The 14,831-nt window shown below is 43.2% G+C and overlaps 1 protein-coding gene across 6 annotated transcripts in view; it reads right to left on the bottom strand.

The window, feature by feature from the left end:
• The window catches only part of TBC1D30 (TBC1 domain family member 30), a 102,421-nt gene that overhangs the window by 49,380 nt on the left and 38,210 nt on the right, over positions 1–14,831 (bottom strand). The window contains exon 1 of one of the 6 annotated variants that reach the window (XM_027542444.1): positions 2,381–3,166. The exons of 4 other annotated variants lie outside the window; for them this stretch is intronic. In XM_027542444.1, coding sequence (XP_027398245.1) covers positions 2,381–2,552 — 172 coding nt within the window. In that variant the 5' untranslated portion in view covers positions 2,553–3,166. Of the gene's footprint in view, positions 1–2,380; positions 3,167–14,831 lie in introns of those variants that run through there. One more of the 6 variants, XM_027542445.1, reaches the window with a different exon arrangement.

Genomic DNA, 14,831 nt, shown 5'->3' with positions numbered 1-14,831 from the left:
TGGACTTTTTTATTATTGAGATAAAATTACATGACAATTTTTATTCCCACTTAAATGATATCAAAAATAATGTAACTAAACCTGAAAATGTTATGTATTCTTTTTTTATAATTTCAAAATGACATTTTAAGCCCATTTTAAACTTAATAATTCAAGGACCAAGATACACCAAAAATTATCAATAGCATTGTTTCACAATTTACAATTGTCATTTATGATGACATTTTTGCTTCTAAGATGTTGAACAGCAGATTAAGCATACTGAAACCTCTCCACAACTTCCAGTACTTAGGGAACAATCTTTCTTTAGAATCTGGTATGTAGATAAGAACATACTTTAGAATTTGTAAAAGTCTAATGATAAAGTAGACATGTCTTTTTAAAAGCATATATGGAGTCAAAGCATATAAGCTGAAAAGAGATGTGTCTGATTTACCCAAGCCCATGACAGTATGAAGATGCCCTTCTTGGAGTCCTAGAAGAGTACTATGTATACAAGAGTTTGGTCCTAGATTTCTAAAGTCAAGCTTTATAATCAGTGCCCTGATAATTCTTTTCAGAGCTTCCCAGCCAAAAGCATACAGTGTCTGGATAGATAAGATTTTCTTCTTTGAAGGTATATTATGTATCTTGATGGATTCTCATTACTGTGAGATGATTTAAATGAAGTCTTGCCTCACTGTGCAATGATACAACGGGCGATAAGAGTGCCTCCCGCTGGAGCCATGATTTTAAGACAAGATAAAACCTCTTGGTGAGGTTGCTGTCCAGATGCAGGGTGCTGAATAGAAGCATTTTTAGTAATGGCGTTTGCTTTATAACATAACAAAGACCAGGAAATTCGGTCCTATGCTCTTATCTCAACCGATCTAAAATCCTTGGATTCCCTGCATGTACGACCGAATATGCTCCCTTGACTTTATCAGAAGTACCTGCTGGGCATCCTGCCAATCGCCTTGCTGAGCTGACACCCGGCTGGGGTTAGTCAAAATCACAACTATTTTCTCACGATCAAAAATGAGTCACAGGATTTCACTGGAATTGATCATTCGCCGCCTGCATGTAAAAGCTGAAATCAGGTCATTTCTACCTCTTTTCTTCTAACTGAATAAGGAAGAGGAGGTTTGTGTTTCATCTGGTAATCACTGGATATTTCGGATTCAGGAACACAAAATACTTTTAACGTGGGAAAGAGGGTTTTTTTTTGTTTTTGTTTTTGTTTTTTCTAAGGCTAAAGAAAGACTGAACAACTACTACAGTTTTTGCAACTAGACACTTCCTTGGGGAGAAAAACAAAGAAACCACGAGGTTCGGAAAGGCAGTGACGCGTTCCACCCTTTGGGGCTCAGTGCCTTGATTCTCTCTGCAGCCTCAGGATAGCAGGTCCCCAAAGGCGCAGGGAGAGGGGGGAGGGGGGAGGGGGCAGGGAGGGGGGAGGGGTTCAGGGGCAGGGAGAGGGGGGAGGGTGTTCAGGGGCAGGGAGGGGGGAGGGGGTTCAGGGGAGGACAAACCCACCTGGAAGCCAGCTGGTGCCACCCTGGGGACAAGTGGGCGCTAAGCACGGGTCCAGGCACAGCCGGCTCCCTCTGCGGCCACTCCTAACCACGAAGCCTTATGCCCAGGGGCCTGAGCACGCCAGGGCTGGGCTCATAAAACCCCCGGGGAGGAATGCCGGGTGATGCAGCAGGCGCGGAGTTATGCAGCCTGGAGATGCAGGGATGTGTAAACACAGGCTGACAGCAGAAAGGGCCTAGCCTAACACAGGCAGCTCACTCGGTCTTTACCTACAGAAAGGATCTCTACTTTGCAGGAGTATTTCCTGCCTGCTCTCCACCCGGAGGCTCCCGGTGATATGATCCCGGCACCCACGAAGCAGGGACGCTCAAGAAAATGCACTCGATTTTTTTTTTCCTTCGCGGTCACTTCCTTTCCCTCCGACCCCAAGTATCAAACCTGTGCCTTTCTCCGCCTCCCACACCTCCTTTAAGGTGTGGCTTCTTTTGAGTCCGAAGCACAATTGGTTGCGCGGCCTCTGACAGCCCAGGCAGCCGCCAGCACTTAGCCGAGCGCACCAACAGCCAGCAGCTCCGGGCACAAGCCAGGGCTGGACCACTCACAGGCCGCGGGGTGGGGGCGCGCGGGCAGCCGGCGGGAGCAGCCTCCTCCGCGCCTAGGGAGGCCGCTGCCCCGGCCAGGCCTGGGTCCTTGCTTTCCCTACCCCAGGCCGACCCAGCCCCGCCTGCGCCCAGCCGCGGCACCCAGCACTCGCCGACCGGCGGGTGATCCCGGGCCTAGCGGAGTCCCAGCTAAGGCAGAGATATCAGCGAGGTGGGCGCCAAGCTACTCTCCAGTGCTCCCTTCTGCCGCCCCAGGTCCTCACCCGGCTCCAGGGTGCAGAGCAGCCGGGGCGCGGTCCGAGAAATGCAGCTGCGCTTCTTGAGCACATTGCTCAGGATGGTGCCCACGCCGCCACCGCCGCCGCCGCCACCACCCTGCCGCTTCAGGCATCTCCCTCCACGTCTCAGGGAGCCGGTCAGCTTGTCCTGCCGCATCCGAGAGCGCCCTGGGATCCCGCGCTCCGCCTGGGTTCCCGCCGCTCCACTGGCGCAGCGGCTTGGCGCGCGCTGGGGGCTTGGTGAGCTCGCTTAGTCGAGGGTCCCTGGGAAGCAGCGAGAATGCTAGGGGATCGAGGGACCTGCGGAGCACCGTGGGAGCCGCTGAGAGTGGAGCGGCAGGCAGGCATCTGCAGTGCGGAGCCAGCCGGGCTGAGGCTTGGAGAGGGCTTGGGGCGGGGAGGAGGGCGGGAGCGATCGAGTGCTGGGAGACGGAGGCGGCGCCCCCGCCCCCAATCCCGGCATCACCGTGCGCAGGCGGGGCAGCCTTAGCTCCCCAACGCCTGGCAGGCTCCCGGCACCTGCGTGGGGGAGCCGCGGAGCACCCCCAGCCTGGGCGCGGGCGGATAAGCAACGGCGAGACTAGGAGCAGTGACAGAGATCTCCGTGTTTCTCCCAAGATCTGAGACGCTGGAGGGAGCATCAAAGGGAGCAAATCTCAGGTGCAGAACACCAGCGAGTAGCTGGTAGATGGTGAAGCACCAGCTTCATCCCAAATTGTGTTAAACTCTTTCCCAGCATCTTAGAGGGGCATGGGAAGCACGTTAAAAGTATTATCATTAGTAGTAGTATTATATATTAATATTATTAATATATGTTGTATGTTAATTATATATTAAATATATAATATTGTTATAATAATGGCTGTTTCTTATGGAAGTGGAATTAAAAATAAAACTGTTCCACTTAAAAGTGAAAGTGAAGTCGCTCAGTCGTGTTCAACTCTTTGTGACCGTGTGGACTGTAGCCCACCAGGCTCCTCAGTCCATGGGATTCTCCAGGCAAGAATACTGGAGTGGGTTGCCATTTCCTTCTCCAGGGGATCTTCCCGGCCCAGGGATCAAACCGAGGCCTCCCTCATTGCAGGCAGACGCTTTAACCTCTGAGCCACCAAGGCAGCTTAAAAGCAGGGATTTACTGTGACTGACCAATATGTAGGTACAAGTTTTTCTTTTTTGACCAGAAAAAACTCACATCATTGTTATTTAGAAGTATTAAGCTGTATTTCCCTTTTTTGTAGTATAAGTTTTTACTAGTATAGTTATATACACAAAATTTAATAAACTATTTCACTGTCTAAAAAAAATAAAATAAAATAAAGTGGCTCCTCCATCTCACCAGCCAGAGACTTGAGTAGTCATAACTACTAGCGATAATTACTGCTGTTTTTAAGTCATTCATAAACTAGGAATAAACATAAACATTCTCCAATGGATATTAATCATAAAGATGAATGAGTCATAAGAAAGGAAAGGATGTGGAGGGAAATACAAAGGTATTTGTATATATATTTAGAAAAGTTACAACAGATGGATTAAAAAAAAAACTAAATAGTATTTATATGGAAGAGAACAATGTAGAAGAGAGAGGAATATAAAACACTTCTCTGGATGTACCTTATGTAGTTTGGACTCTGGAATAATATTAATATTATTAATGGTTATTAAAAGTATTATTATTAATTCATTATAGTAATAATATTAATAAATCAAACAAAAAGGAAACTCTAAAATTTACAAATGAATAGAAACACATGAACCTAACTCAATATCCTTTTGATGGCAGAAGAACACAGAAAAAAATAAGTTGCTTTAGAGTATAGTATTATGCTTGTAGAATGGTGGTATACCTTTTAAGAGCAAATAGAACTACAAAGAAATCTTAAATGTCATTCTGTAGCATTATTGTTATTAAAAATACTGGTTTTTTAAAATTCTTATGTACACTATAGAATAACCTAAATAAATGATGTTCATGTCAAAAGGAACCAAGGTGTTTTCAATCTAACAAAAAATAAAAGTGTGCAATCAAAGAAATTAAGTTTTTTAATCCTGCAACAGTGTATCTTAAATGGAAATAATGTATGAACTCGTCTTTTTTCTTTTCAAAAATACATATAAAGCCACTGAATAGGTTTAGAACTAAGAGCCACCCAGCATCACTGAATAACCCTAGCACCCAGAATTTGGTCTCTAAAACTCATTCCCCACTAAAAGGAATCAGGGTTCCTTTAGAAACATCTTGATGAACAAAGGAAGAAAGGAGGTGCTTCAAGACTAACTGAGTCATGTCAAAAAGACATGAGAGCCACACAAACAGGACACTATCGGCCTATTTGGAACACTTTGAGCATCAAAAACAATGGTTGCTAATGGACAGATGAATGGATAAAAAAAGATGTGGTATATATACAGAATGGAATACTACTCAGCCATAAAGAGAATGAAACAATATTCTTTTACAGCAACATAGATGGACCTAGATATCATCATACTAAGTGAAGTAAGTCAGAAGTGAAGTGAAGTAAGTCGCTCAGTTGTGTCCCACTCTTTGCGATCCCATGGACTACCCACTATACTGGAGTGGGTAGCCTTTCCCTTCTCCAGGGGATCTTCCCAACCTAGGGATCGAACCCAGGTCTCTCGCATCACAAGCAGATTCTTTACCAGCTGAGCCACAAGGGAAGTAAGTCAGAAAAAGACAAATACCATATGATATCACTAAGACCAGGGATCCAAAACATGACACAAACGAACTTATTTACAAAACAGAAACAGACTCACAGATGCAGAAAACAAACGGTTTCCAAAAGAGAAAGGGGGTGGAAGAAGGATAAACTGGAAGCTTAGGATTAGCAAATACAAACCACTGTATACAAAATAAACAACAAGGTACATCTGTATAGCATGGGGAACTATATTCAATATTCTATAATAAACCGTAATGGAAAACAATATGAAAAGTATATATATGTATAAATGAATTACTTTGTTATACACCAGAAACTAGCACAATATTGTAAATCAACTATTCGTGCTCAGTCCCTCAGTCATGTCTGACTCTTTGCAACCCCATGGACTGTGGCCCGCCAGGCTCCTCTGTCCACGGGATTCTCCAGGCAAGCATTTTGGAGTGGGTTGCCATTTCCTTCTCCAGAGGATCTTCCAAACCCAGGGACTGAACCTGTGCCTCCTGCACTGCAGGCAAATTCTTTACCACTGAGCCACCAGGGAAGCCCATCTGATGTTTGACGTTAGCCAATTTTTTAGAGGGCAACACAAACCCCTGGGTGAAGATGGTATTGAACACCCATAGTTAAAGGAAGAAAACTGGAAGGAGAAAGAAAATCCAGCTGGGAAGTGGACACATGGTCTGGTTTTCCAGAAGTCTCATCTGCTCAAACCACAGAGGGTTTATGTTCTCAACACGAAAGGCTACTCATGCTCAGGTTTTAGCACTGGGCCAGCAGGAAAGACAGCCTCACCAGCCAAGAGGAGGAGAAATGGACGCTGCTCTACAACACTGCCTCCAGGCTAGAGACGACGTCTAGGCCTGGCTGACATCCACCACTCAGACCATCCCACACCGTTTGGCTCAGACTCCACATTCACCAAGCAAACTTTTGATTGCATTTGGCTTATGTAGAGGCTTTGACACTGAGGACAGAATACACTGACCAGTTAACCGCAGTCAATATTCCTGAATTCACTCAACTCTCAGTGAATTGAAGAAATTATATCTCTAGGCTGCTGAAGCTCGAGTATAGACCTCAGACTGCCAGATATGTCATGGCTGACAAAAAGGTTTTTCTCTGAAATTCTTCAGTTACAGCATTTTCTCTTACTGTTAGTGACAGGGGCTTCTTTACCTTCAAGATCAAAATCGTATTGCACTTAGATTTATTACAAGGAAAAGCTGACTCTTAAAAAAAAAAAACTTTCTTGAAAATTTCTCATTCTAAACTACACAGAAGTTGACACACACACAAAAAAATTTAAGAGTTTCTACTATTAAAGCAATACATAATGAAGGAATTAAATAATATTATTTTGTTTACATGGGAGAGGAAGGCCAAGACTGCCAACTTTTGTAGTAAACAGATAATTAAGCACTAAAATACAATGCTCTAAAAACAGTCACAGCACAAGCCTAGCATTATATTTATTATATGACTCATAGTTTCTTATTCGTGTCTGGAATATTGTTTTCCAAAAGCAAAAGATAAAGATGTCATCTGAAGTCAACTCGTAGAGGAAACAATGCCAGCATGAACTCAGCTGGAGGATCTCAGCTGGTGAGATTTCCACCCAAAGCCAACTTACCATCACCCTTCACTAACTGAGTGATTTTTCCTAATCAAATAATATCTGTGAATTCACGTTTGGGCAAATCAGCCTTTGGCATAGTCCAGAGCAGTTATGATTAAAGCTGAATTTAAGAAAACCAAAAACGTCACATCGGATGAGAATCTGTTACTGGCTTGCCAAAGAAAATGAGCACTTGAGGAAATACTCTGAACGTCTCAGAGTCCAACACCCATAGTATATCCCCAGAGATGCAAGCTCCAGGCCAAAACAAGAAAGTAGGGATCACTCAGCTAGTTGTGCATCTCCAGGCCTACATGCTGGCAGTGAAGCTTTCTTGACAGCAGATGACTCCTTTAATGGAGAAAGGAGACAAGTTAGCAGGAAAAGCAAGTCCAACATTTTTAAGAAATAAAAGCCAAGTCCCCCGGGGCTTCCAGAAGGGAATCAGGTCCGGGGTTTCTGTGATTTCCTAATGCTGCTATTTTTAACAGGTAAATCTTAAAAGAAAAAGGGCCTATGTGTTTATCTTTGGGGACTGAACAGAGCAAGTAGTGACAATTACCAAGAGAAAAAGCTCTGAAAACCTGAAGCAAAGAGAGAGAAAGCAAAGGGAGTTGACCCACTCTGGGGAGGTGGCTTGAATTCATCCTCCTGGCTTCATTTCTCTCTGGCAGCTGCGCTCAAGCTCACAAGTGTTTGAGAGTTAGAAGAGATGTTCCAGACACCAGGCCCAGCGCTGTCCTTCCTCAGGCAGGAGATATTATGTCTTCTGTTGTTGTTGTTTAGTTGCTAAGTTGTGTCTGACCCTTTTGTGACCCCATGGACTGTAGCCCGCCAGGCATCTCTGTCTATGAGATTTCCTAGGTTAAGAATACTGGAGTGGGTTGCCATTTGCTTTTCCAGAGGATCTTCCCGACCCAGGGATCCAACCAGCATTTCCTGTGTTGCAGGCAGATTCTTTATCACTGAGCCACCTGGGAAATCTGGTATGTCTTTGCATTTGTGCTAATGAAAAGGGTGGTGGTCTGGTGGCACGGGCTTCCCAGGTGGCACAGTCGTGAAGAATCCACCTACCAATGCAGGAGACACAGGTTCAATTCCTAGGTTGGGAAGATGCCCAGGAGTAGGAAATGGCAACCCCCTCCAGTATTTTTACCTGGGAAATCCCATGGACAGAGGAGCATGGCAAGCTACAGTTCATGGGGTTGCAAAGAGTCGGACACAACTGAGCACGCGCACACACACACAGCCTGGTGGCATAAAGTCTCCTCTCTCTGCTCTCCCCACAACTTCTGCAGGTCCGTGAGCAACTCCTAAATAGGAAAAGTCATATCTCCTAAAGGGACCGTAAACTGTGACCAGTCCCGTAAGTTCTTTCCTCAGACCGAACTAAAAGTAGGGCCTTAATAAATAGCTCCTTCAACTCATTACCCAGGAAGGAGCCCACACAACTGTGAGCTCATGGAGACATCGTCATAAACATTTTCCCTCATGAGAGAGACAGAGAGGAAAGGAAGAACCTTACAATTATCTGACACATCGCATAATATACTGGACCACTTTGTTTTCTTTTTGAACGGTTTCTCTTAGTCATAAAACCTATGTCTCTACTTAAATACAGGCATCCTTGAAGACAATTAGGTGTAGCTTTTCTATTTTGTTTATCTCAGAGATAGAATTCTGTTGCACGTGGAACAGAGAAGCTTTGAAATTTCAACACCAAATCACACTCAGCACCATCTTCTACGTCCCAATGGTCCCTGCTTCTGCTTTCTCAGAATCATGCTTTTAATCAGATATTTTCCAAGACAAAAGCACACCTAACATTTACCCCAAGCATGCGCGAATATCTTGGATGAAGTATTTTAAGGCTAACCAGTTTTATTTACAAACCAGAAGGTTTCAAATTCAAAACTCATCTAATATAAAAATTTAATTCCTAGCTAGAGTGAAGCCCTATTTCAGAGTACCATCCTGGAAATACGTATAAAACCCTGCAGCCAGGTCCACATAACTTCAGATGCATAGCTAACCCAAAATTTTCTATTTTCTAGAAAGTATTTTCTTGCCTCAAAAGAATGGAAATTGAGGGACTTCCTCAGTGGTCCAGTGGTTGGGAGTCCACCTGCTAAGGCAGGGGACACAGGTTCGATCCCTGGTCCAGGAGGATCCTGAATGTCTGGAGCAGCTGGGCCTGTGGGCCACAAATACTGAGTCCATGTGCTGCAGCTACTGAAACCCACGTGCCTAGAGTCCCTGCTCCACAAGAGAGGCCACTGCAATGAGAAGCCCATGCACTGCAACAGAGAGTAGCCCCCACTCACACCTAGAGAAAGCCCAAGCACAGCAGTGAAGATCTAGTGCAGCCAAAAATAAATAAATAATTTTTAAAAATAATAACAGAAATTGATTCAACACCACTTAAGGAAGGTTTATGTTGACCACATAAGACATCTTTAATTTCTGTTATTCATTCATTCATTAGTGAAAAGTTATTTCTCAATTGCTGTGGAAAGGCATTGTGCTGTGGCCTCTGGGAAATAAAAGTCTGAATTCAGTATATTCTCTATCTTCAAGAAGCTTAAATTTACTGAGGGACAGACAAAGCAGGTAGTAACAGGACAGTGTGAAAGGTTAATTTCAAATACTTTGCAAAAAATATATATATTGCTATGATTTTTGTTGAAGAGTGTTCTGCCTATGTTTTCCCCTAGGAGTTTTATGGTATCCAGTCTTACATTTAGGTCTTCAATCCATTTTATTTTTGTATATGATGTTAGACAATGTATATGATGTTCTAATTTCACTTTTCTACATGCCCAGTTTTCCCAGCACCACACTGTTTTGGTTGCTCTAGCTTTATAGTATAGTGCAAAGTCAGGGAGCATGATTATAGCAAATATAACAAATATAAGTGGAATATAACCTTTAAAAATTGTGAACCACTATGTTGTACATCGGAGAAGGCAATGGCACCCCACTCCAGTACTCTTGCCTAGAAAATCCCAAGGATGGAGGAGCCTGGTAGGCTGCAGTCCATGGGGTCACGAAGAGTCAGACACGACTGAGCGACTTCACTTTCACTTTTCACTTCCATGCCTTGGAGAAGGAAATGGCAACCCACTCCAGTGTTCTTGCCTGGAGAATCCCAGGGACAGGGGAGCCTGGTGGGCTGCCGTCTATGGGGTCGCACAGAGTCGGACACGACTGAAGTGACGTAGCAGCATGTTGTACATCTGTAATTTATATAATATTATACATCCCCTAAAATTCAATTAAAAATTAATTACTATGCAAGTACTTGGAGGGATACCATTATCTCTACTCCTATCAGACATTCCAGTGTTTTCCCAGGGCTTCATTTTATTGAACTATTAAATTTCACCTGAAAGCAGGCTAAAAGGACAAAGCTCATCTCTGTTCTTCTCATAACTGTGATATTCAGCCTTCTATTTGCACATCAAGAGTAGAACTCAGACCAATCACTTTAGAAGATGAAATCGTGGTTCAACCTGGTCACAAGTGGACTAGTTAAGATTTCCCAACCTTTAAACCAAACTATTCTGAGATGCTTTTTGATCCAGTTGAGGAATATGAAAGGAGAGGTTTCCCATACCTATTGATGTGTATTGGACACGACTGAAGCGACTTAGCAGCAGCAGCAGCAGAGAGAAAAAAGGAAATAATATGCTTTAAAAACAACATGCTTAACTTTGATGGTAAAGCTATGCTGCTAAGTCACTTCAATTGTGTCCAACTCTGTGCGACCCCATAGATGGCAGCCCACCAGGCTCCCCCGTCCCTGGGATTCTCCAGGCAAAAACATTGGAGTGGGTTGCCACTTCCTTCTCCAATGCATGAAAGTGAAAAGTGAAAGTGAAGTTGCTCAGTTGTGTCCGACTCTTCAAGATCCCATGGACTGCAGCCTACCAGGCTCCTCCGTCCATGGGATTTTCCAGGCAAGAGTACTGGAGTGGGGTGCCATTGCCTTCTCCTGGTAATGCTATAGAGGTATCAAAAAGAGGAGAGAGAGCTGAATTAACATGAATGTTGACTTAGCTGGCCTGGGAAACTTAGACTTCCCAGCTGGATTCATTCAGAAGAGAAGATACAAAACATGTGAACTGATGAGGAAACCCATGAAAGCTGCACCTGGTAAGGCCTCCAGGAGGCAACATGATGCGTCAGAAAGGTCCTAGGGCAGGGGGGACATATGTATACCTATGGCTGGCTCATGTTGATGTTTGGCAGAAACCAACACAATTCTGTAAAGCAATTATCCTTCAATTTAAAGTAAATAAATTTAATAAAAAATAAAATAAAAGGAAGATCTTGATGATGCAGGAAAGAGACCAAGATTAGAATGCCAATGCCCATACTTACTAGCTCTATGTCCTTGGGCAAGTTACTTAATTTCTGGGTTTCAGTTTCTCCTCTTTGGAATTAATGATACTTACCCTCGAGTAATTGTGAGAATGGGGTCGCATAATGAAAGTCAAGACTCTAACACTGTAGTGATGCAAAGCAGTCTCTCAATACCTTTGCACTGGGGTGTTCTCCTCAGTTGTTTGTTGACAACTGTACAAAATAAAGGTTAAATAAAATAGCCCTGTTCACAGTCTACCCAGAAGTCTGCACAACAGGCCCAGGACCTGACCTACAGGGAAAGTCTGGCTGGCTAGAACACCCCACTGAGGTCCTCACCAGATGCTCCCTTTTAGCATTCCTACCCTCATGCTCTCACTCAGGGGAAGGAATATTGACTATATATTCATGTTCACTTCAAAGTGCAAAATCAGAACCGCTAAATGGTGTTACAGAGAGGCACACATCAGAATTTAAGGACACTCTAACTGTAGTAAATCGTAGCCTCAGGAGATCATAATGCCCTTTCTTTGGAGTTCTCAGGCAAAGACTGCAAGCCCAGCAGTCAGGAGTGCTGTGAAAGGACACTTAAAATGAGATGAGGTTCAACTATTATCATCAGTAAGACAGCTTCCAACACTACGATTCTCTGAGGCCAACTGAATGGATATTCAGAGTCTATTACTTTCTAAGAATTCCTCCATCCAGTATAAATACTGACCAACTATAATGCTTAGAGAATACAGCTTGGATTATTATAGTTTCAGATAAACTGATACTTAAGCAAAAAAGAGGCTTAATGAGGCTTCAATCCTCATTAAGGATATTTTTTAAATGTATCATTATATTTTCTTGACTTAAAAAGAGGAGCCTGAACAAACTGAATTTTTATGTATTTACAAAAAATCTTACATTGTCTTTATATTTTTATTCTCATTGTCTGAGAGGCCGGGACAGGCATTAGAAAGGAACTGAAAATCACATTAGGAACTACATTAAAAGGAAAACACATGTCTCCTGAATTATGCGGGTGACAGAGACTTGGGGGTAAGAGGAATTTTATTGTATGTCAGTCAATATAGGCCTCAGCATTCTAAAGGGTAGCAAGTCTGGTGACTGATACTCACTTTTATCTTTACCTCCACAGACACAGGAATTCACCAGTATAGTCTTAAAAATAGTCATCTATGTGTTCCAGTTTTGCAAGTCAATGTAAAGTTTTGGTAACAGAGAAAAACTCCTAAGGAAGCAGACACTTTTACTAAATATACTTCCCAAGTGCTCTTCTGTTCTAGAAGCAATACAGGTGTGGCCTAGTATACTCATGTACGTAATATAGCAGCACTGACACTTTAATTGCCACTGTCTTTTGTCCCAGCCTGCCACAGAGTGTCACAGGGCGGTACGTCACTCTGGCCTAATGCCAGCATCAATCACATACACCAGCTCCCAAGGAGGGAATAGATTATGTCTAAATAAAGTTACCTCTGGCTTCTCTAAACTTTAAATCTTCCTAATGCTTGAAAATAAGTACCACAGTCCATTTTAGGAAAGTTCAAAATAATTTTCTAGCATGAGGCCTAAAATACTGTAAGAACTCAGTAAATTTTTTTAATTGCATTTATGACACAAAGAATATCAGGTTGGGATCCTGCTGACTGAACATTTTTAAATGGTAACTGCCTATATTTCAGACGCCACACTTCTCCCACCGCCACACCTCATTGACCCACACCCTTGAATTATTTACACGCTTCTCAGTAGAACATAAATTGCATTGAACACAGGATCTAAGACTTCTTCATTGTTGGATCTCTCGCCTCCCCTGCCTGCAAGCAGCATGGGGCTCATACACACCTGACACTCAGTACAAGAACACGAACAATAAACAACATCATAAACTCATGTCAAGAAGAGAGCCAGACATTCTCACTCCTTAAAAAAAAAAAAAAGCAGGGGTGGAGGACTTTTTATTCAACTACCAGAGAAATAAGCAGATGTGTTTATGAAGTTATTTTTGACTGACATTTATGCCATGTATCCAAAAAAAATCCATAATCACTATTCTTAGTCTCCCTGACAAGTTTCCAAAATATATGTGATGCTCAAATATCACATATGTGCTCTACTCTTCCCTGGTGGCTCAGACAGTAAAAAGTTCTCCTGTAATACAGAAGACCTGTGTTTGATCCCTGGGTCAGGAAGATCCCCTGGAGAAGGGAATAGCTACCCACTCCAGTATTCTTGCCTGGAGAATTCCATGGACAGAGGAGCCTGGTGGGCCACAGTCCATGGGGTCTCAAAGAGTCAGACACAACTGAGTGCCTTTCACTTTCATCAGGTAAAACACTCCTAAATTCTAGCTATTGGCAGTCCTCTGTCCACGGGATTCTCCAGGCAAGAACACTGGAGTGGATTGCCGTGCCCTCTTCCAAGGGATCTTCCCAACCCAGGGATCAAACCAAGATCTCCCACATTGCAGGTGGATTCTTTACCACCTGAGCTACTGGGGAACCTCCAGGATAGTACACCAGCTAAAATCAGACTCTAGAACCAGCTACCTGGATTGAAACCTGGCTCCAACATTCAGGAACTACATAAACTTGGGTAGGTTAATTATCTCATCTCTTCACCCATTAAATGGGAAACAATGTATTTCAAAACAGTTATTCTAAGGATCAAATAATACAAGGAAAGCACTTATGGTACTGTCTGGCTCAGAGTAAGTTCTTTATAAATGATTTATTGTTATCATTAGTACACAGTATTAAAGGCACTTAGAATTTAAGGAAAGACATCTTGAAAGTTTTTACATCAACATTGTTGTAGGTTACAAACGATGCCACCTGGTCACTTGAGTGTCTTTGCTCTTTAATTATGTTACCTTGCTTTTGGGCCTAGAGATTTTATTGCAAAACCAGTCTAAGTGAAAGTGAAAATCGCTCAGTTGTGTCCAACTCTTTGCGACCCCATGGACTATACAGTCCATGGAATTCTCCAAGCCAGAATACTGGAGTGAGTAGCCTTTCCCTTCTCCAGAGGATCTTCCCAACCCAGGGATTGAACCCAGGTCTCCCAAATTGCAGGCGGATTCTTGACCAGCTAAGCCACAAGGGAAGCCTCAAAACCAGTCTGCTGCTGCTGCTGCTGCTGCTAAGTTGCTTCAGTCATGTCTGACTCTGTGCAACCCCATAGATGGCAGCCCACCAGGCTCCCCCGTCCCTGGGATTCTCCAGGCAAGAACACAACACTGGAGTGGGTTGCCATTTCCTTCTCCAATGAGTGAAAGTGAAAAGTGAAAGCAAAGTCGCTCAATCGTGTCCGACTCTTAACAACCCCATGGACTGCATCCCACCAGGCTCCTCCATCCATGGGATTCTCCAGGCAAGAGTACTGGAGTGGGGTGCCATTGCCTTCTCCTAAAACAAGTCTAGGAAGCCCATAAAAAGGAATATTCATTTAAATTGACAAACTGTTTGCACTTCTCATCATTTAATTTTTTCAACATGTTACTTGGAAAGAATTCACTTCAGTGCAAACAAGCTAATCCTTCTCTGCTCTCATAAATTAATAAAGCCCTAGTATTAATTACTCAACAGCCTCTTGCTTTGCAAGATCACTACAAGGAAGAAACCAATCTTCCTAAGCAGAGTTTAAATAAGCAATTTTCATCTCAATCTTTCTATTCCTGCAATATCACAGCTTTTAAAATAACGCATGCAGTTATCTAAAATTTGGTTCAATCATTTTGTTTTAAAGGGTTTCC

Source organism: Bos indicus x Bos taurus, chromosome 5, assembly GCF_003369695.1.
Source record: "Bos indicus x Bos taurus breed Angus x Brahman F1 hybrid chromosome 5, Bos_hybrid_MaternalHap_v2.0, whole genome shotgun sequence".
Lineage (NCBI taxonomy): Eukaryota > Metazoa > Chordata > Mammalia > Artiodactyla > Bovidae > Bos > Bos indicus x Bos taurus.
The sequence above is the reverse complement of the archived record's forward strand: the minus strand, read 5'-3'. Positions and strand labels throughout refer to the sequence as shown.